Source organism: Nyctereutes procyonoides, unplaced genomic scaffold (genome assembly GCF_905146905.1).
Source record: "Nyctereutes procyonoides isolate TBG_1078 unplaced genomic scaffold, NYPRO_anot_genome, whole genome shotgun sequence".
Lineage (NCBI taxonomy): Eukaryota > Metazoa > Chordata > Mammalia > Carnivora > Canidae > Nyctereutes > Nyctereutes procyonoides.
In genome coordinates, this window is record NW_026575121.1 from 27,692,447 (window position 1) to 27,714,646 (window position 22,200).

General features: G+C 37.4%; 1 protein-coding gene across 4 annotated transcripts in view; it reads right to left on the reverse strand.

The window, feature by feature from the left end:
- KLF12 (KLF transcription factor 12) overlaps positions 1-22,200 on the reverse strand; it is a 424,918-nt gene that overhangs the window by 111,686 nt on the left and 291,032 nt on the right. For all 4 annotated transcript variants that reach the window (XM_055336030.1, XM_055336031.1, XM_055336032.1 and 1 more), the window contains one exon: positions 1,789-1,924. In XM_055336030.1, coding sequence (XP_055192005.1) covers positions 1,789-1,924 — 136 coding nt within the window. The remainder of the gene's footprint in view (positions 1-1,788; positions 1,925-22,200) is intronic.

Sequence of the window (22,200 nt, forward strand, 5' to 3'; positions counted from 1 at the left end):
ACACACACACACACACACACACACACACACACACACACTGTACATGTATTATAATGATACAGGAAAACAAGACAACTAAAATGTCCCTGAAACCTATTATTCATCTTAGGATTAAAACTTGTCATCATTTAGTCTAATTTTAAAGATGGATCTTAGGATTTAGGTCACACAAGACCATACTAACGGTGCTAATCACCGAATAAACAATGAAGTGACTCAGCCTGACACCATTTAAAATGATTTCAGCAACCCCTATGATTCAATCCCTATCCTGGCTCTAATGAACACCTGCTTTGGAGAAACTAAGCAACTACAGTTATTTGAAAAAAGGAGTGAAAAAATGCATTTTATAGGTGCTGAAGAGAAAGAATATCATTGGAAAAAAACATGACAGGTACTCTTAGAAAAAGATCTGTGTTTCGGAGTCAGAAGTCTAAAACTTTGTCTTGATACTACTTATTATAGGAGTTTGGAGGAGTCATTTAACTTCTCTGATTCTGAGTGTCTTCCTTTGTGCAATGAGAATAACAATTTTTGCAACACTGTAATTTCCTGGTTGTCATAAACTATACACCACTACTATAATTACAATACTAATTCCGTAGTTAAATGAAGCCTTCTATGTGCCAAAACCTTGTGACTTGTTCATCTTATAACTGTATTTTATCCTCATAACAGTGCTATATGGTAAGCATTCTGATTTTCTTATACAGATGAAGAAACATCTCAGAGTGGTTAAATAACTTGGCCAAAAACATAATCACTAAGAGCTTAAATGTGATTTTGACTTCAGATCTTTCTGACTCTAAATTTCATTTTAGATTCATTTCATCCTAATACATCATATATATTTGTATGTGTGCACAAACATACATAAATATATAATATGTATTACTTAAAGAACATAGAAACGTATTATTCATTTTACACACCCACATACATACATATGCTTTAAATTCTAAAATGCTATACTAATGTGCGTGTGTGTTTTTTTAAAGATTTCAAAGATTGATGGACGGAGCAGAATCAGTACGTAGTCAGTATCTGGGAAAAGGAATTAAAATATGGAAAGTGACTAAGATCATTCTGAGTGGACTGCTAACTCATGTGTCAGCAATAGCAGTGGCTATTTAAATCCTACGATTACGTAAGATTGTGTTATTAAAAATTATTCCAGAGAAAAAAACATACAAGGACTAGACATAGGTTCAATTCTTAGATAAAGAATTGATAATGATGGAAAAGCAACTATCTTTGATGAACAAGGATGAAATCTAACTTTATGGTCCAGATTAAAGGAGACAGAAAAGATCTCTTTAAAAATGACATATGATTCTAATTTTTCAAAGTGGTGACATATCATCTTCCAAATTCGAAATTTCAAAAAAGCTGTTCAGTACTTTCCTATCAAAACAAGATTATAATACTTGGCATATTTTATTTCTCTTGACTGTTGTATATGGATGACAACAATGATGACAATAATTGGATGGGGACATTAAAAAAACCAATATATTTTTTTCAGAGTTAAGGAGACGAGATGGAAGGTATCAGGAAAGATGCATAGAAGCCTCATTTCTAATAAAAGCACAAATTTTCAACTGTGTAAAATGCTTCATGCCTTCCCCTAATCTGCTCCCAAAGAACATAAGCCTGGATGGAAGGATGCTGACGCGTGTGCCCGTTCAGAGCTAGAATGACAAGTCTTGGGAACAGGAGGTACTGCTGCTTCCATTACCCACTGATCACTTGGCGAGTCTTATTTCATCCTGAGAACATGGTACTTACTCTTGTACTGCTCTGGCTATGGAAAGGGCCGTAGATCCAGTCTCATTAACGCTATCTAAGGTCACATTTGGCAGGTCATCATCGTCACTGTCACTTTTACTTTGTCTGGGAGATAGGCCTCGGGGGTCCATTTGTGCTGGGAAAAAAAGGCATATATAATGAATTAAAATTAGTGTGCAGAAAGTTAACCTTGTCCTGGACCAACATCAAGCACGGCATCTCTCTTCTGTGCCTATCACGATGCACATGGAATTCTCCAGAAATCCCAGGAATTAGTGAAAGTGGTGCATTTTATGTACTGAGCATTTATTGACTTTTCCCTTGTTCATTTGATTTGCAGAACCTCCATCAGCTCTCAACAGTTTCAGGGGATGATTACAGAATCGAAACTATAAAATCCACAATATTACCAACTCCTGAGTGGTCAGAAGCTGATTAAGTAGGCTCATGAGTTACTGTGCAACCCCCTGGCTCTTCCTTCTTGCTTCTGCTGCCAGAGTTCTGGCCATTTCACTGCTTGTTAGCACATTCCCTGGAAGGTGGAGAGCCAAGGGAGGGGAGATTTTATCTGCCTATAGCTCTCTTAATAAGCTTAAAGAAGAACCGGGTTTACAAGGCTAACATAAAGTTTTAGGTATTTTTCATACTTCAGCGAATACTGCCTCACAGTTCATTACTGTTCTAAGTGGAGATCTGAGCGCACAAAAATGACAGAAGTAGCAGCATTTTAAATATATGTTTTATGTGGTAGAAAGTGTTCAACTCCATTCTGATTTCATTTTTCAGAAAGGCATTTCCAGATATGATTCTTCTCCCACTGTGAATCTGCCAACAAAGCAAGAAATAGCCTGATGTTCTGTGACCCCTGTTGACTAGGACCATCAGATCCTTTCAAATGAAAAGATTACCATCAACATTTAATATGTGAACACATATTTTAAAAATTTAGATTTCATTTCCACTTCCTCCTCTCTGTGAAGTTTTAGTATCCATCTAGGGCTTCCATGAGGCCTCACCTCAAGCACAAAATAAGCACATCTTCTAAATTAAAAGTATTGCACTAGCTATGCAATTGCATTATACAAATATATGACTTTAGCCCCAGCCAGCTGCAGCCCAATAGTTGCTCCTCAAACCTGCCTACAAGAGAGTTCTAAAACCACCACTGTTTGCAAAGGAAAGCAAAATGCACTTAAAATCATGGTTACAATGACAGCTGGGTACGTTTATAATTTTTTTTTCGCAAATCATTGTTTTGTTACTGTAAATTGTACATTAAGTAGAACCACTGGGAAATGTTGATATTTCACCTTTTTTTTTTTTTACCCACAAAAAGACAACTTCTCATGATTCTACCTAATACTTACAATATGAGTAGAAAAAGCTAGAGTTCCATCATACGTCTAACTAAATGTGGTTAGGAAAGAAATTCTATCTGTTGAACCTACTTGCCCTAGTGTATTTGACATACATTCTGCCTGTAAATATACACATACCAAAATGAATTTCGAACCAAGAAATGCTTCGTAAATGTTAGCTGAAAAAGAAAATCACTCAAATAATCTAAAGCAGTGGTCTTCAACCAAGAACAAAATTGTCCTCTTTCCCTCAAGATACATTTCGCAATGTCTGGCTTGTCACGATCTGATTTGTCATGACTCAAGGAGAAAGGGATGTTCCTGGCACCTAGTAGGCAAAAGTCAAAGATGGTGCTAGATATCTTAAAATACACGGGGTAGTCAGTAACTCATGACAGAGAATTATCCAGTCTGAAATGCTGACAACATCCAAGTTGAGAAACTGTGATCTAGAGATTTAAGAGTCTAGGCGTATTAAAGTGTCACATCTTATGATTTTCAGTTGTATAACTACGTTGCAGTTTCAAAGACACTAGCCAGTTGAGTTTGAAAGTCAACTATGTGCTGAATTATCCATATTTTCTGGCCCTGTCCTCAAATATAACAGGTCACCATCATATGACTCAGCACTCACTTCTCCAAAACGCAGCATTCACTTTCTCAAATGCCAGGAATCATGCAGTGACACTCATTGAAAGTTTTTAAATGTTTTCTTCGTATGACACAAAACACTGTTTATTTTCCATCTGATCTCTAAAGATGTTGGAGAAACACTGTGTAGAGGAACGTAACCCATTCCAGAAGCATCTGATAACAGAGAACTACTGAAGGGCTCATTCACTCAAAGCACTGGAAGCACCCAATCACTTAAGATTTATTTTGACTCCAGGCAACAGAAACTGACTCAGGCCAACTTATATTAAACAGAATGTGTTGGAAAGATACTGAGCAGCTCGCAGAGTGGAAGGTAAAGATGAGAAACTATCACTCAAGTAGCACAGCACATAGGAATGATATAGGCATTTCAACCAGGAATTCATAGATAGCTTCTGTTTGGGCAACCCTATTGTAGAATGATTCATTTGACAGTCGTTCATGACTACTCAAATTCTGCCAAGAAAATGAGTATCAGATCTATCTAGGCTTCCAAATCACATATTGTGTGGTGTTACATATGCCTGTAAATGTCAGCAACTTAACATTTAAAGTTGTTGAAACATCATGCACTAGGACTCCTTTGCCAAGATACCAAATTAACAAACAGCTAAAGAACAGAGACTATCCCGGTGGTCTCATTTTGTCCAAGAGAACTAGAGCTTTCATGGGTAAGTAATACAACCCGGGGAAGACACAGACAGTTAACCAATAAGCAATCGGGCTCCGAGAGCTAAAGTCTAATTGTAATAATGATTCCAAATAACTGGTGAGAGAGTTGATCATCTAAACTGTGCTATGTTTATATCTTAATGAAAGTTTAAAATATGTTAAATATGCTATCTTTTTTGATGTACTTTTCAGGAATATCATAATTGAGGATTTCTTTCCAATATTTTCAATAAATATTATGAAATACATCTGCTACCATCATGCTGGGAAACTCTTTTTACCCATACCTTCAGCCAAGCTGAGGAAGTAATTAGAAAGGCTTTTTAAAATCTGCATTGCTGATTAGGTCAGATGATTAGCTTATCTACATACTTGCATAATTCTACTCTATTTTTATTAAATGTGGGATAGGAACACCTACCCTAGTTAACCTCCATTAGTCTTTGAGTTCCTTAGTCATTTCAGAAGCACTGATTCTCTGGGGGGCGCCCATTCAGAGAAAATGGAAAGGTTACCCAGACACCAGAACTAAAACCATTCTCTACTTCCCTAAGTAAGTAAGACAGAAGCAAGTCAAGTAGAAGCATCTGAAAACAATCTACATTGGAGACTTTGTACCCTGGGAGTGAGACAGCTTTGGGTATCCCAGCTCATTGCTGGGTGTCACTCCTCTGTGTTGGAGGTAGAGGGACATACTGTGTGAGTTTCATTCCGTGTAACAGAATCCTTGGGAAGATAAATTCAGAGCCCTAACGCCTGCAGTTGAACATATTTATGGTAATTTTCAAATATGTACCTACAATAAACTGTTCCTGCAAAGACACTCACAATGCATCATGTCTCCATATATCCATGTCCTTGTGTGGCTGCGTCCCATGATGACCCCAGACCTGGCTAGATGACTTGACGTGGCCAGTGGAATTTCAGCGAACATAACACAAAGCAAAAGCTTGAATAGCACTCGCAATATTGGGTTTCCCCTCCATCGGTTACTGTTTTTAGAAACTCACCACCATGTGAAGGAACCCAAGAAAGCCTAAAATACACGCTGCTCAGTTGGCAGCCCACCCCAACTGAGGTAAGTGACTCATTTTAGAATGACCGGTCGCTTTACAGCCACCAGATGATTGTAGCCGTATGAGTGACCACAGTGAGACCAGCATGAGAACTGCTTGGCTAAACCCATCCCCAATCTTTGACTCACAGAATTGTCAGCCAATAAAATAATTCCTGTATCAACCTACTAGATTTGAGAATGATTTGTTCTTCAGCAGTACAAAATCAACGCACCAAAAATCGATGCACTGTCCTAGATCCTTCCAGAGATTTCGGGCAATGATGTGGAAAACTGCTACAATTATTGTCAGCCTATCACGCTCCTCTCTATTCTCCTCCCAAGAGGCAAACTGGCCTTAAGTAGCATAAATTTCAGTGGGCTATTAATACAAATATGGAAAATAAAAATCATAGATTACATTCTGTATTATTTACTTCTCAATCCAAAATACTCAAAATGTATTTACAGTTATTTTGACTTTAGAGGCATCTTTCTTTGACCCTCGCCAGCCTCAGGCAGGCTTCTACCGGAACAGGCCATCGGTTGGTATCATGCCTTGGGTGAACGAAGCTTTTCTTCCCCTTTTCTCAAGCTCATAGTTGATAGGAGACCCATACGGGTGGATCCTCCACTCAAAGCTAGATTTCGTATGTTTGCCTCAACTCACAAGGCATTTCAAACTCTACTTTCCCTCCCGTTAACAGCAGACTGACGCAGACACACGGCAACAATGTCCATCCTTACGTCTCCCACCTCAGCCTAGGTGGTGTCAAAGTTTAATTAAAGGCTCAATCTTATATAGAAATAAATTGGCCCATTCAGTGATTCTTCGAGGACAGGAAGTCCTTCCATATGTCACCATATTAAATGCAAAGAATATGACAATCTGTGGACATACACTGAGGCTGTCAAGACTAACAGGTCCCTACCAGAGTGATGCACAGAAGGATCTGAGCAATCCCTTTCACCTTGGCCCATTGGGGCCGCACAGGAGAGGGGTGTCTGTAGCCCGAAGGGCAGGAGGCAGAGGCTGCGATGCTGCCAGCCTTTCTTTCCTCCTCCCTCAGCCTGACAGACTGCCTGCTACCTTCAGATGCCCTACCAAGGCTGAAGCAGGTCCCAGCCAGAGAAACCCTGGCTCCCATGTGAGTGCCTGCTTGCTTCTAGAAAGAGCAGTGGGAGAAGGGGAGAGGGGAGCAGGGGAGAATGTGCAGGGGGACTGGGCATAGCATTATAGAAGAGTCTTCTACCACATTCTATACAGGAATTGCTCTAAAAAGGATGGACCTGGTGTTTCTTTAGGATAAAAACAGAGGTCTGGCTTCCGAGAACATGGGTGGGACCTCTGGCCATCTGACACCTGCAGCCATCTGACTTTGGGCAATGGATTTCCCACCGCTCCTCCTCCGTTTCTTCCTTGCCGTCGCTGTTCTGAGGAGTAAATGAGATGATGCCCTCAAAGCACTCATCACCCCACCTGGCACTGCGCAGCACACCCCATTCTGCTTCACCCCGCAGTAAATCCAGTGCTTCTCCAACCATCTCTTATGTGACACTACGGCGAAATCCCTTCCCGTCTCCTGGGCTGTCCAAATTAGGCAGTTTTCGTTTTAAATGTACCTAAACTGAAAATACCATCACAGAGGCAGAATATATATTGGATAATATATAAAACCACTACTCCTCTTGATCCAAACATTCACTTATATATTCAGCCAACAGATATTTATTAGACACCTATGAGGAATCAAGCAGTCTTCTGGGTGCTGTGGAGAGAGCAGTGAACAGGGCAGATAAAAATTCATGCTTTCACCCTGGGAGAGGAGACAGACAATAAAAAATAAATAAGAAAAACATACACTCAGTCAGATAATGATAAGTGCCGTGGAGAAAAATAAAGTGGGGAAGTGCCGTGGAGAAAAAGAGAGGCTAGAGGCAGCCGAGGGGAAGGTGGACAATCCTGGCTCATGGAGAAAATGAGAGGTGAGCGAGGACCTGAAGGGGGCAAGAAGCTGGTGGAGGGGGGCATGGTGGGGGGAGGGGCTGGCAGAAACAGACTGGAGATCAGGGTGAGGGGGTGGGGGGTGCATTCCAGGCAGGGCAAACAACTGGTGTAATAAATAACCCTAAGGTGGGAAAGGGTGTTAGGTGTCTAAGGACCTATAAGGAGGCTATTCCGTGGCTGGAGCTGAAAAGGGGACAGCGAAGTGGATGAGGACAGAGGAAGGTGTGCACACATGTAAAGATTCTGAATGTTGCTCTGAGTGGGAAGGGAAGCCATCTGATAAGAATCAGCCGGGCCACTGAGCCTGAAGCGCGGGAGGAGAGCCAGCTAGATGTACATGCATAAGAATCATCAGTCACATTAATATTCTCTGAAAATCTCATGAGCTTTTTTTCCTCGTTGGCCACCTCATGCTGGCTGCACATAAAGCAATCAATTAAAATTCAGGACATTATTACCCGAAGGCCTATGAAGTCTGTTCTTCATAATACAGTCATACAACTGATATCCTGCCCTCCTTTGCTTTCAGAATATCAATTGTTCAAATAGATGCCTGATTTCTCAAGCCTATCAAGATCTATGATGAGAGAAAAATTCAGTAGTAAATAAAATTTAACTCAGAGTGGTAAACTCAAGATGAGAACCAGCTCTCCAGGGTCCCACGCTACTTACTGAAGTTTCAACTAAAATCTATTTCTTGCCTTCTTTACTTTTGGGTTGCTGCTAACGAAACTGCATGCCTTTACACGGTGGCAACTGTGTCTGTCTACATAATCCCAAATGAAGATTTAAAAATGTAATCAATTATGTAAATCCTGGAATGTTGGTACTGTGTAGTTATAATATGCCATTTATTCATTTTTCCCCAATTCCTATCTGCACACTTGACAGTGTAATGGCTTCTGCTCCCATTATATTAAAAAATAACCTCATAATGTTCTTATAATTCTCTAGTGCAAGCACCATATCTCAGTTATAATGCCACTGGACCTCTCCACCGCTTTCAAGACTGCTGATTATCTCCCTTCATTTTCACTGCCAGCCTCTTAAAATTCTCTCCTCCCTTGGTTTCTGGATGGGCACATTAAGGCCTTGAACCTTGTCACTGTTTTTTTTTTTTTTTTGTAAATGAAGTTTTATTTGCCCATGCTCATTTATTTTATCTCTGGCTCCTTTAGTGCTACGGTGGCAGAGTTGAGTAACTGTCACAGACTCTTATTTGGCTCACTGAAAGAATCATTTGGCCCTCTAGAGAAAGCATCTACTGACTATTTCACACGAATTTTCTTGGGTCAGTCAGTCCTGCCCTCTCTCCTTCCCCTACATCCTTCCCTCCCTCTCATTCCCCCTTTACCTCTCTTTTCATCTCCTCTTTCTCCATACATCTAAAGTTTCCTTTTCCCCTTAAGCTTCCACTACCTACCCTCTTCTGCCTCTCCTTAATCAATCCCACGCAATCCTACAAGTCCTACAATCTCAGTGACTATCTCAGAGAAAATGAATACCAAATTCGTGGTCCCAGCTCTGATCTCTCCCCTAAACTCCAGTTTCCTATTTCTGGCACCTTGTCCCCCCTGAATGTTCCAAAGTCATTTCCACTAAGTGCTATTCTTCTGTAGAGCCTTGATTTTATCCATAATTTCCCAGGTCATTGAGATTCAAAACTCTCATTCATTTCACTTGTACTCCTGAAATGAGTACAAATTGGCAACTAATTGCTATTGCTTTTACCCCATAATTTTTCTGGAACTCTTTCCTTTCATACTACTTCTCAGTGAACTTCCTCAAGGTACTGCCGCATACCTCATATAGCACTCATATAGCACTTCTCTAGGAGTTGAATGAATGCAGGACTTCCTTCCCTCAAAAGATTCTTTATTTAAAAGGAATTTTTCCCACCACCTAACAAATACGGTTCAACAGCCATCTCCAATTATTCCACAATCATTTTTCATTTGGAACTCCGATGAGTCTTACCCTCAAGCTCCTTCCTTAATCCAGGTGTATCTGGCTATTTCCTTCCACCCACAATTTAGCCAACAAAAATCTACTCTTCTTACAGAATGATACCTTCTTTCATGATTTCCTTTCATTTTCTAACAAAACACAATCTCTCCTTTTGTCTACTCCTTGAGAGGAGAGCAATATCAATTAGACTCTCGCACACAGTAAAATATAATATTGGCTAATGAAGATGATGGTAATAATCGCAAGTCTCTGTTTGAAATGGTCACAGTGGTTCTCAGGAGGCAAAAGATTCCATAATATAATGATGAAAGTGTCTAGTTCGCTTTTTATTTTAAAAATCACATTCTGGCTTATATTCTAATATTAACATTGTGGGAGGAGGGAGTCACAATCATTAAATTTCTATTACTTGGGAAAGTCTTAGATAATTATATTGTGGGTCTGATTAGGTCAGTGAATGACAGGAATAAAAATGTTCATAATTTTTATTCACTTTTTAGCTAAATTACATTTAACAGGCTTTTCTTTCCTTCTAGGAAAATATTTTAAATAGTTCAACAGACCTATCATCTCTATAATATGAGTTACTGCTTGGAAACTTCAGTGAAGGAATTCAGTCACTTAAAATACAGTTTTAAAATTAATGTTTGTTGAGATTATCACAACAGCAACTAAGGTTTCAATTTTCTAAAGAATCATGGCTAAAACTACTTTTTTTTTTTAGTTGTGTAAAAAGAAAATGAACACAGATTTGCAATTGTCTTGTGTTCATTGGAAGCATGTCTAAGGACACAAAAGGCTTTTGTGATTAAAGAGTTCATAAAATTTTCCATTAATAAGTGGGCTTTTACACTATGCTTGATAACCTTATATAACTCTCCAGAGTCATCTAAGAGTCTTGAACTCTAGTAGCCCTCCGAAATATCACTACACCACTATTTCCCATTCCTTTCCATTTTGTCAATTCATTACAACTGCTCAAAACCCAAGCTAACTAGCCCCAATTGATTTATTCAAAAGTGAATCCACTTTAAGCAGAGATGATTTTAAATACTTCATAATAAAGTGATTTTGTGGTGAGTGCATACGGTAAATAATGAAATCACTAAACTCATTTTCACGTGTAACACACAGAGATGATTTAAAGCATTAGTCCATGGCCTGTTAACTCACTCTTTATATTTCACTTGGTCTTTTTTACTCTATGTTTTCTGGTCTGTAGACTGGATAAAATTGAATCTTTCAAAACACAGATTGACACCTGCTACAATAATTTTAAGTACCACTGAATCATGGTCCTTGTCTCAGGAGTTGTGGCACACGGTAAATGAAAAAAGTAGGCATGCAGAGCTACCGGGGCACATTTAGAATAAATGTTGTTGTTCCTCTCCTCACTCTTCAAGTAATTTGCTCTCCATACCTCATTTTAGAATATACTTAAACCAACTAGATTAGAAGTAAGTCATAATATGCAATGGTGATTTCATCTGTCCTCTTAGACATGCAGTAGACCCTTAGAATTCTTGAAGATACGTTTTAAGACCATAAAAAAATCCTCAAATTTGTGATTTGTTTATACATGCCACTGAATCTTTTTATAGCTTTCAAGGCTGCTTATTATCTCTTTCACTGCCGCTTCTGGCCCCTTAAGACTTTCTCTTTTTTGGCTGCAGGAACACGCACACTTGTCCTCACACTGTGTAACACATTTCTGTCTAGAGTTCTATATTTCTTGTGCAATTCCTCACATCACATTAAAGAAAGTTTATGAAAATTTTCTTTATTTGATGGGTAATTTACACACACACCCATACACATCCTTCCCCACACACAACTCACAAGAGTTACTGTGTGGGCCACAAGCAGCACAAGCAGCCGAGGCCACGAAGCAGCACTGAGATGAGTCTTAGAGTTTGGAGGCTCACTTATGAAAGGATTCTCATGTTCATGTGACTCTAACTTTTAATTTAGCAAAGCTGTACTCCATACCAGACTTCTAGGAGACACTTGAGAAACATGGAAATCTTAGATGTTACACCTTTGAAATGCCAGTGTCTACCATGTTAAAATCATGGAAGGTACGTTTTCTTCATGAAGGCAAAAGTAGGAGCTGTTTCTTCTCTTTCCATTTTTTTTTAAAGATTTTATTTATTTATTCATGAGAGAGAGAGAGAGAGAGAGAGAGAGAGAGAAAGAGAGAGAAGGCAGAGACACAGGCAGAGGGAGAAGCAGGCTCCATGCAGGGAGCCCGAAATGGGACTTGATCCCGGGTCTCGAGGATCATGGCCTGGGCCGAAGGCAGGCGCTAAACCACTGAGCCACCCAGGGATCCCCTCTTTTCAATTTTTTGCTTTGCATCATCCTAACCTGGTGTGAAAATAAGTATTCAAAAATGACCTGTATATATCTTTGAGCCAAAAAAGTATAAGTATTGCTACATTTTTTTTCTGTTTCAATCCAGAATGAAGGATGTGACACTTTATGTCATAATTTTATGCAAACTCCAAAGAGAAAAATTTGCTTTGTAAAACTGGATTAAAGGTATTTTCCATTTCAAGTCTCTGTTTGGTACGCTTTTGTAGGAAATGTAAGAAACTAATGTCTATTAGTTTCACTCAGTCATTAAGGATCATGCACTCTCTGTTTTCTCATTTTTAAAGAGACATTATTTTGATATTTTGCTAACCACCCCCCTCCCCTTGAGATGATAAATCACCTACTCTCTCAGAGTGCTGGTGAGATCCCTACACCTGGAAATGGAATCATACTTCCTTTGGCTTCAGGTACATCTGCTACATTGGGGCTCCTTTGCTCAGACCCTTTCCCGAGCTCAGAGATGCAAGCTATGGACAAGGTTTAGGGGGGGAACCCATACAGGCAGGTGGTGCTATGGACAAGGTTTGGGGGGGGGGCAGCAGACGCCCATACAGGCAGGTGGTGCAGTCTCCAGAAATGACTCTGGAAGAAGAAGGCCAAAGTTGTAATTCTGTCTAGAGACAGGCCAGGTGGCATGAGTATTTTGAGAACACTATATAATACATGCTATATTGAGAGAGGGCATAGGAAGCACACACTAGTCTCTTCCACCTTCTTTAACTTTAAACTGGGTTTACAACTAACTTCTCTATGAAAGTCCATCTAGGTTCTGTGAGAAGAGACAGTTTCTGAAGATAAGGGCTATCATGGAGAATGAGGCCTTGGGTTTTCCTAGGCAAATGCCTTTTAGATTGTGTTATGCTTGAGGTCAGTATATTTAGGTGTTAAATACAAAGTTTGATATTGTCTTTGAACATGGTAAAAAAAGAAAAATAGATTTTTTTTAATGGTGAAAACCACTGACATTTATGTTTGAAAAACTTCTAAAATTTATAATGCTCTAATAATATGCATTCTGAACATCATTTATGCTGATTTCCTTAACCAAAGCTGCCAAGTCACCTCCTCAGTACTAAGCATGAGCTGTCCCTGAGGCCAAGCAGGGATCTTGAGAGGCCAGGACGGTTCATTATAATCCATGCAAGTTCACATGCTAATGAGAAAGATCTTCTTTGGTGTCTACCACATTTATATTATCAATTAAATAACATGTCAGGGGCCAAATTAACTCTTCAGCATTTATATTTCTTTTTCTCTTTCAACCATCTCAAATCTTGAAAATGTTTTCTTCCCACTGTTTCTCACACTCAACAATGTTTGACATGAAAGATAAAATATGAAGAGCCATTCAACACACGATCTGGTGTTTTCTTTCTCAAACACTTTCTTATAAATGGAGGTAAGTTATTTATAGTTTTTCTTTCATGTCATTTTTATTTTAAAAAATTCCCCCACAAAAATAGAATTCCATGTCTATTTCTTCCTGCAAAAGATTTTAAAAAATTTAACATTTGCAGTATTTCTTTCAGGTCATTAAAAAAACTAAAACATATAAAAAGTTGACTCTTTGTTTTTACTATTTTGTTTCCTTCTTCCATAGTATCCTGGTGTATTTAAGTTTTTAATGCTTTAACTACATATGTATCAATAAACAAGATATAGTTTTGCTCTTTTAAAAACTGTATGTAAGGGGCACCTGGGTAGCTCAGTGGTTGAGCATCTGCCTTTGGCTTAGGGTGTGATCCCAGGGTCCTGGGATCAAGTCCTGCACCAGGCTCCCAATGGGGATCCTGCTTCTCCCCCTGCCTATGTCTCTGCCTCTCTCTCTCTCTTTCTCTCTCATGAATAAATTAATTTTAAAAATCCTTAAAAAAAACCTGTAAGACCATATTCTACAATTTATTTGCACTTAACATTATATTTGAGATTTATTTACATTCCTTCACTTAAAATTTTTCTAAAGTCTAAAGTCATTCTGTGTATCTATTCTCTCAAACACAAGGACGGCTTAGCATGCTATAACCACCCAATGAACATTCCCACCTTCCCCAAGTTCTTTAATTATAGTTCAGAATTTTGATTCATGTTTCACTGTCAAGAATTAATTAAAATTTATTTCTTTTTGCAGATATTTATCTATACTTTTTTAAAGATTTATTTTTTTTTAGACAGAGAGAGAGACAGCAAGCAAGAGCATGCACGTGTGAGGAGGAGTACGGGGGTGGCAGACAGAATCCCCCAGCAGACGCCCAGCTGAGCATAGAGCCTGATGAGGGGCTGGACCCCAGGACCTTGAGATCATGACCTCAACCAAAATCAAGAGCCAGGCCACCCAGCTGCCCCTACTTATACTTTTAAAATTAGTTCTAAGCTCACCATTGCTTTTGGGTTCTTTTTGTTTTTGTTTTCAAAAGCATATTCTTTAGATCTTTCCAGGAATTTGTGTGGCTGGTAAGCTCTTAGTCAATATATGCCTGAAATAAATTTTATTTTACTGCTGAGCTGAGAAAAGAATTTTAGGCACCCCTCACTCAGTTCTCTGAAGAGACTATTGCATTGCTTTCTGGCATTTGTTCTTGTTGACAGTCTTTGTTTTTCTTTAAATTCTTTTGTAGATAAACTGTTTTTATTTATGACTCATGCCTGATAATTTCACTGCTATATGTCTAGATGCAGATTTATTTTTTCTTATCCCTCAATATTCTAAGATTCATGGCTTCCCTAATTTTCCAGAATTCCCAGATAGTTCTCTCACATTGCTTCTCTGAATAACATATTCCATCTACCCCTATTATATAGATGTCCTTTCAGATAAATTTTGTAACACATCAATTCATGTCTTGTATCTTTTCTTCCATGTTTTTGTCAGTTACTCCACTTTATGTTGTTTTCTGGGTAAAATTCTCAGTACTGTCTTTTGATTCATACATTCTTCCACTAAACATTCTCAACATGTTGCAGTTGCCAAAACAACTTGTGGATTATCTACATTTATTTTTCCCTTTGACTTCGACATCCATTTGGGCAAGTTCTATCCATCAGATTTCCATTCCTACTGCCTCTGCACAGGCTTTTAGGAATTCTTGCCTGCCCTCCTATGATAACCCACCAATTTACAAGCTTTATCTGTCTCCATATAGCATCCACTTTATAGAGACTTGGCACACAACTCCACCAGAACTCCACCAGAATATAAAAGCACTATGTTCTTTTATATTTCTAAGATTTTACACCTGTTTAAAATAATTGCCTTTTACCACTCCCTACCAATCACTGAGCTTTGTGCTCTTTCCTTTGTGACCTATCTTTGTAAGGGTACACTTATCTGTGTTATAGAACTCCTCATAAAAGTTGCCTTGCCTCCTCCATTCACTCAACTATGAGATTCTTCTGGGCATCATCTGTGCATTGTACATGTGGCTGAATCATAAATGTGCACTGAATCAAATGGATAAGTAAATAAAAAGGAAAACCCTGGAAGATTTCTGGAATAAGGCAAAAGGTTTTAAAAAATGAAGCCTAAAGTTTTTTTTTTTTAAATAAAAATATTTCAAATGTTCTTATTATTGTTCAGTAACAATACTGGCAGTTCAAGTTTTGTTTTGTTTTTTAGTTTTGATAAAAGAGAAAGAAAACAAATTGGTGCTACAATCATCCCATTTGTTTAAAAAATAAATATGAAAATTTTCCCCATTTAAATGATTTAACATAGGAAATAAGTTTATAATAAGTCAACTAATTTCATTTAGTTTCTGAAGTGCAACAGTTACGAGATGGTATCATTTTAAAAATGTGTGTGTGTGTGTGTGTGTGTGTGTGTACAAGATCTCTCTAAACAAGCCACCCACTGGCTGAACAGTAATAATATGGCTGATGTTCCGTACATCTCTGGAATAAAATACGGTATAAATAATCTTATCAAGTAAGATATGAGTCTGTGATGGTTTGTGCTTGTGCCAGTAAGGAAAATATTACTCTTGATGTTTATCATAATTAGAAAGACAGAGCCCAACAATGAAAAATAGCTATAAACTATTCAGTGGCTTATTTAGACGTGTAAACTGAAAAAGCTGTAACCTTCCATTTATATCAGATATACAAAACTATACAGTTAAAACTGGTTTAAGGGCAGCCTGGGTGGCTCAGCGGTTTAGCGCCACTTTCGGCCCAGGGTGTGATCCTGGAGACCTGGATCAAGTCCCATGTCGGGCTCCCTGCATGGAGCCTATTTTTCCCTCTGCCTGTGTCTCTGCCTCACTCTCTCTCCTCTGTGTATTTTCATGAATAAATTAATAAAATCTTAAAAAACTGGTTTAAGTTATAGTTGAAAGGGGGTTTATTTTTTAATTACGAGGGGCTTGTGACGATATTACTATAAAAAATTATCACAAGTGGCCAAGGAAGGAAAGAAATGGGCCTGTTAGTAGTTATTTCACTTGCAAGGTGGATAATGAGATAATAAAACACGTAATTGGAGGTTATACTACCTTGATTACTGTAGATTATACCAATGGGTACAACAATGCCATTAAGCAAGCAGTGCCTCACCAGTTGTGCTCATTTGTAAGATGATAAACGGATTGATTCTATTCCGTTATAACCATGACTTAGAGAACATGTCGGAAAGTATCTGCTCTCTCACATCACGATGCCAATCAATTTTGGATAGCATATAAGGTATTTTACTCTTTGATAAACCTAGTAAGATGAGAACTACAAAAACACAGAAAAGATACTATTTGAGACGGAAAAGAAACAAAACCTGGAAAATGTCAGATCTTACTATGAAGCTATTCCCTGTAACCAAACACATTTTCTGGAATTTATTTTCTAATTTTAAAGAAGGCATTTTGGAACATCTGCTATATAAGCTAGGATAATTCTAAAACTATAATGTTATAATGATTATTAGCTATTGGCTAGTGCTCGGAATTTTATTGAACTCATTAATCTAAGAAAAATAAATATAATTATAACAGTGATAATAAATGCTGGCTGTATTTTTATTTTGTGGTTTCCACTTGTGTTTTTCAGAAAATAACCACTACCTAAATGAGGCGAGATAGAACAGGCATGTCTGTGTTCTATATGTCTGTTGAACCAATTCTCAGCTCAAGAGAGCTCCAGGCAGAGACCAGATATGTCTAAAAATGACATAGATGTCGATCTCTGAAACTCAGTGAACCACAATGTGACAAAATTTCCCTACACCTAGAAATGTTAACCTACAGCTTGAGGCTGTTTTTAGTGCTGCAAGATGCTAGAGAAATGGAAATATGTAATACGGTACCACAAAGCCAGTATTTAGGAACATGGAAATACTTCATGCAATTTAGATAGAGAGGCAGATGTAGATACATAAATTTCATATATAACAAATATTAAATCTTGACAAAAAATATATCTAATTTGAGGAAATATGGAATTGGATTAATACTGACAAATTTTCTAAAGAACTAAGGCCCACCTCTTCAAGCATCAAGTCCAAGAATGGCAAATGGCTTTAGAGTATTAAGAAATTCTGATTTTATTGAAGGCTCTATCGCTAAGAAGCTGTGCCCTTGTAAGAAGTAGATGAAGTAACATGAGTCTCGGTTTCCTTATCTGTAAAAGACAGGCCATAATACCCATACACTGGTTATTGTAAGACTTAAAGATGATATATGTAAAGCACAAAGAATATATGGGCATTCGATAAAGGTTAATTATTTAAATGATTTTTAATAAATATGTGTATAAGATTTATTACATACTTTCTGTTGCCTACTTCAAATAGACTGACCATAATTTAACCTTTCTTTCATTACTAATGGTCATTATTTCAAAAGCAATTATTGTGCTGTAATAAAGTATTATCTCCAAGGACTAAAGAGCTGTGTAAGCCTATTTACTCTAATCCCAAAAGACCTTGCTGTGATTTTTCAAGTTCTTATTTTAATAATAATTTTGACACCTTCTTTGTTAGCTGCCACTTTTTGCTCTTAGCCTACCTACTAAAGGGAGTTTCCTAATTTGGGCAGGGGGATGGCATATGAGAATCTCAGAGGTTCTCCAGCATATGTAGATTGGTAATGCAAAACCAGTAGATCTATTTTTTTATATTAAGGAAAACTACAGAACATGAAATGCTACAACATTTTTGTGGCTACTGGGAAAACATAAAAACATCTAATGAGACATTTCAGAGGACCCAAGTTATAAAAATAAAAAAAAATTGAGAAATACTCCTCTCAGCTATTTTTCCTTTGCAGTTCTTATTCACTATTTTCTCTCTATGCACAGCTGGAAAATCATATTCACAAAGAATGTAAGAAGTATATCTAAACTAAGAGTTAAAAGGCTTTCTTCTTCAGAGAAAGGACCTCAGATCCTCTCCTGTAAGTAATTCACAATATATATCATGCAAGTGGTATGTGTTTTATAGTCTATGCAGTGTGTGTGTGTGTGTGTGTGTGTGTGTGTGCGCATTACAGCCTACAGTTCAGTGAAACCACACTATTCTTCAATCTTTATGCACACTTCATCCTCTGCCCTCATTGTTCACTCTTTTCCTGGTCTGGAATACTTTACCTACTCTGAGTAGCAAAATCTTACGCTTCTTTAACTTTCGACCTCAAATGCCACCTACTCTACCTTCATTATAACGTATGACTTCCTCTAGAGTCTAATTCATGTTCTCTGGGGATTTATAACCTAGGTCTCTAGAAGAGTTCCTCTGTTTTAAAGGGCTCTGTGTTTATAGAGGACTGATTTAAAACATCCACTCCTGACAAAGGCCACACCAGAGATGATTAGGGAGCCCTTGAATTTAGCCAGAGAGACAAAAATGCAATCACAAAATTGACAATTCGTTCTAAACACACAGGATTTGAAACAATTCAGAGCTGTTTCAGATTTGTGCCTGGGTTTGCTTAATATACCTTTAAGATTAGAGATCTGTGGACGGAAACCAAATCTTTGTTTTATGGCTGCAACAAATAGGCCCACCATGGTAAATATGTCATTTATTCTTTCTCACAAAGAGACATTCACTGCCTCATGCAAATAAAAGTAGCATTTTCCTTCTACTTAAGGTTCGTTAGATGAAATTTATGTTTTTAAAATGCACTGCAAACACCAAAATCTGATTGTACCATTATCAGCTTTTAAATCAAAACAGCTTGCTATCTGGTAAGGACAGGAGAACTGGTCGATTTATTTCATAAAACTTTATGTACAAAGAGACAGTGTCTATGAACTTAATGGAGAGAATATAGAGTCTGGAGGGGTAATTTTTATTACAATTTATAGTGGGATTATCCATACTACACAGTTTTCAGATTTTATTGAGATTTTATGGTACTATGATGCTGACGCAGTTAACTGCAGTGGGGTAGGAGGTATAATTGTTTCGCCCTGACTTGGGAAGGAAATTGGTGTTACTGTTACAGAAGAAACCTATAGCAGACTCTATTAATTGCCCGAATCCAATCAAAGCCATTATTTATCCTAGTTTCAACAGGTAAAATATTTTACCTGAGGGTAGAGGAATAAATATGGACTATAATTTTCACGCAGCAATATCTTTTCATTAAGACATTTTGAAGTTAAAAGAATAGTCTCACCCACAGGGGTTCAACTCCAGAAACCATTCAAATATAAATCATAGCAAGCATCTAAAATGTACCACCAAACATCATTCTTTAATATTAAGTACTCTGAAATAAAACAAACTTAGAAACAATATAGGCAAGAATGCCAGGCAATTACAGATGGCCCAATGACATAAAATAGTCACAACTTTAGGAATGGTTTACATTCCTTCTGCAAACACTTAGTGTTCATTGCATACCAAATAGTGGATAAGGCAGTAGAGCAATGATATAGATATTATCATGTAATTACGTATTATATATTGAGCCAAATATATTGAGCCTATGTAAATACACATATATAAAGTTTCATATATATATATTTATAAATATAAATATTTATATACATATATTTATATGAAATAAATTGCCTTATAATGTAGTATGTAGTTTTTGTTTTTTGCCAGAGAAAGAAAGGGTCTTCCAGGAAAAGGAAAATGTGTGGATAAAGGTAGAACTGTCATCATGAAAAGCCATGGAAACTGTATCTAGGACATGAGGTGTATTAGGTAGAAGGGCAACAGACTGGGATAGAAGGGTGGCCGGAGCCAGACTGTGAGGATATGAGGACCCTTGCTGGTTATCATTTTCTGCAGTTTCATCTCCTTTACCATGTAAGAGAAAGATCCTTTCATAGTTAGAGTTTAGATCTATAGGCCAACACTGCCACAGCATTCCTAAGCATCTTATCAAAACACTGGAACTATACCAGACTATATTAATATATTAATTTGTTCATATCTTCAACCAATAAATATTTATTGAGCATTAACTATTATCAGGCACAACACAATGTGTTGGGGAAAAGGCAGCTTCTGAAGCTTACATGGATTTTGGGAGACAGCAATATATTTTAATCTAGGAGTGGAGATTTATAACAATGAATACCACATATAAACATACATTTATGTTAACATATATAAAACATACAAACAACTACAGTTTCTGTCAACAGAGGAACTTATCCTTTTTGTAAGTCACCCAAGTCCACTAATTATTTCTTTCTCCCTGAGAAACCCATATATCATGAGATTATCTTTCTAATTCTATCCTGTTTCTACTGAACCTCTTTTTCCCTAAGCCCCTAGCTACTAAGGAGGTAGTTCCTCTGATGAATTCTCCAAGTTATTCCAATTTCACCAAATTCTCCTATTTTCTGTCTTCCTGAGTTCTTGCTGTGTCAAGAATAACCTCCATTTACTTTTTATTTTTTCTCTATGACAACTAGCATAATCTGTAAGCACACACGTTGGAATAGACGTTTCCATTTATCCAGCAAAGACCATGGTTTAAAAAACAAACTAAGCACAGATACATAGAAAGTAACATTTTATTTCTACTAAATAGAAATCACATACAAATATACAAGATGGAAAGTGGGACAGGTGGGTAGGAGCTACACTTTTTTTTTTTTTGGTCCAAGTTAAATATAGTCTTTTCTTAAAAAAAAAGTATTTCACATACTAGAGATCTAAAAATAAAGCAGCTAAGTTAGATTTCAAATTTAGGTTCAAGTTTTACTTAAAGGGGGCATATTCATTGTCTTCCCTCACAGCCTTAAGCTAGTTGGGAAAATCTGGGAGCCATCAGAGTAACTATAGACTCTTGCATTGCTTTAAAATTCTACCACTAGGTGGCAGTACAAAGACTGTCATTTTCAACATAAGTGGCTTAGATCCATAATATATTAGTTCTAGGATAGATGATCTGGTGAAATATGGAAGAGAAAAGAGAAAAAAGAATCAAGAGTCAGAAGCAGGTAGAATGGTGAGGGGTGGTGGGAGATAGAGAAGGGCAACTAGGAAGAGGGAGAAGATTTGCAAATGGAAGCAAGGTGAAGATGGTAAAGAAAAAAGGTAGTGCCAAGGTGGGTATTTTGAGAGGGAGGTGCAGGAAGGAGAAGGAAAGGGGAAGGGGCTGAAGCAGAGGTGAGAAATCCAATGGAGTATTTTTCAAATTTTCTGGACAGGAACCACAAGAAATGCATATTTCAATATGACTCAGTACACTCTCTCTCTCTCTTTCTCTCTCTTTCACAGTACCACATCTGCATGATGTAAATAGTTTACTGAACAAAAGTTTCATGATATAATACTTATTTGGGCGATATGCTCTGAAAAAGTCTCCATTTAATTTCTTTAAAACTGCCCGTTATGAGCTACCAAATTGATTTCAAGATTCATCAACAGCAAAAGACCCAGAGTATGAACAATAAATATTTTTTCAGCGTATTGTAAACTAGAGCTAGTTTTTAAGAGGAGTTTTATTTTAAAAATCTCCACTGGGAGCAGAGAATATTTTTGGCCATATGATCAGTTCAATAAACATTTGTCGAATAAATGAATTAATAGATAGAAGAAAAAAAATGGTAGAGCCACCCAGTCATGAAAAATACAACTGGCCAATGATCAGAGTACCATTTCCTCCATATAAAAGGTGGCTGGGGGAAAAAAAAAGTATATGATTATTACTCTGTAAACTGGTAGCTCTTCTTTTATTTATTAGACAAATATCAACTTGTTCTTTCCTAAAGAACACAAAGTAGAATACCAGTTAATCAAATTCTCCATTAACAATGGAAAATAAGCAAAAAGAAAGAGCTGAGAAAATAGTTCTATAGTTTGGAACAGAAAAAGAAGAGGGAATAAAAACAAATAGAAAGCACAGCCAGAGAGTTGTAAACAATTAAAA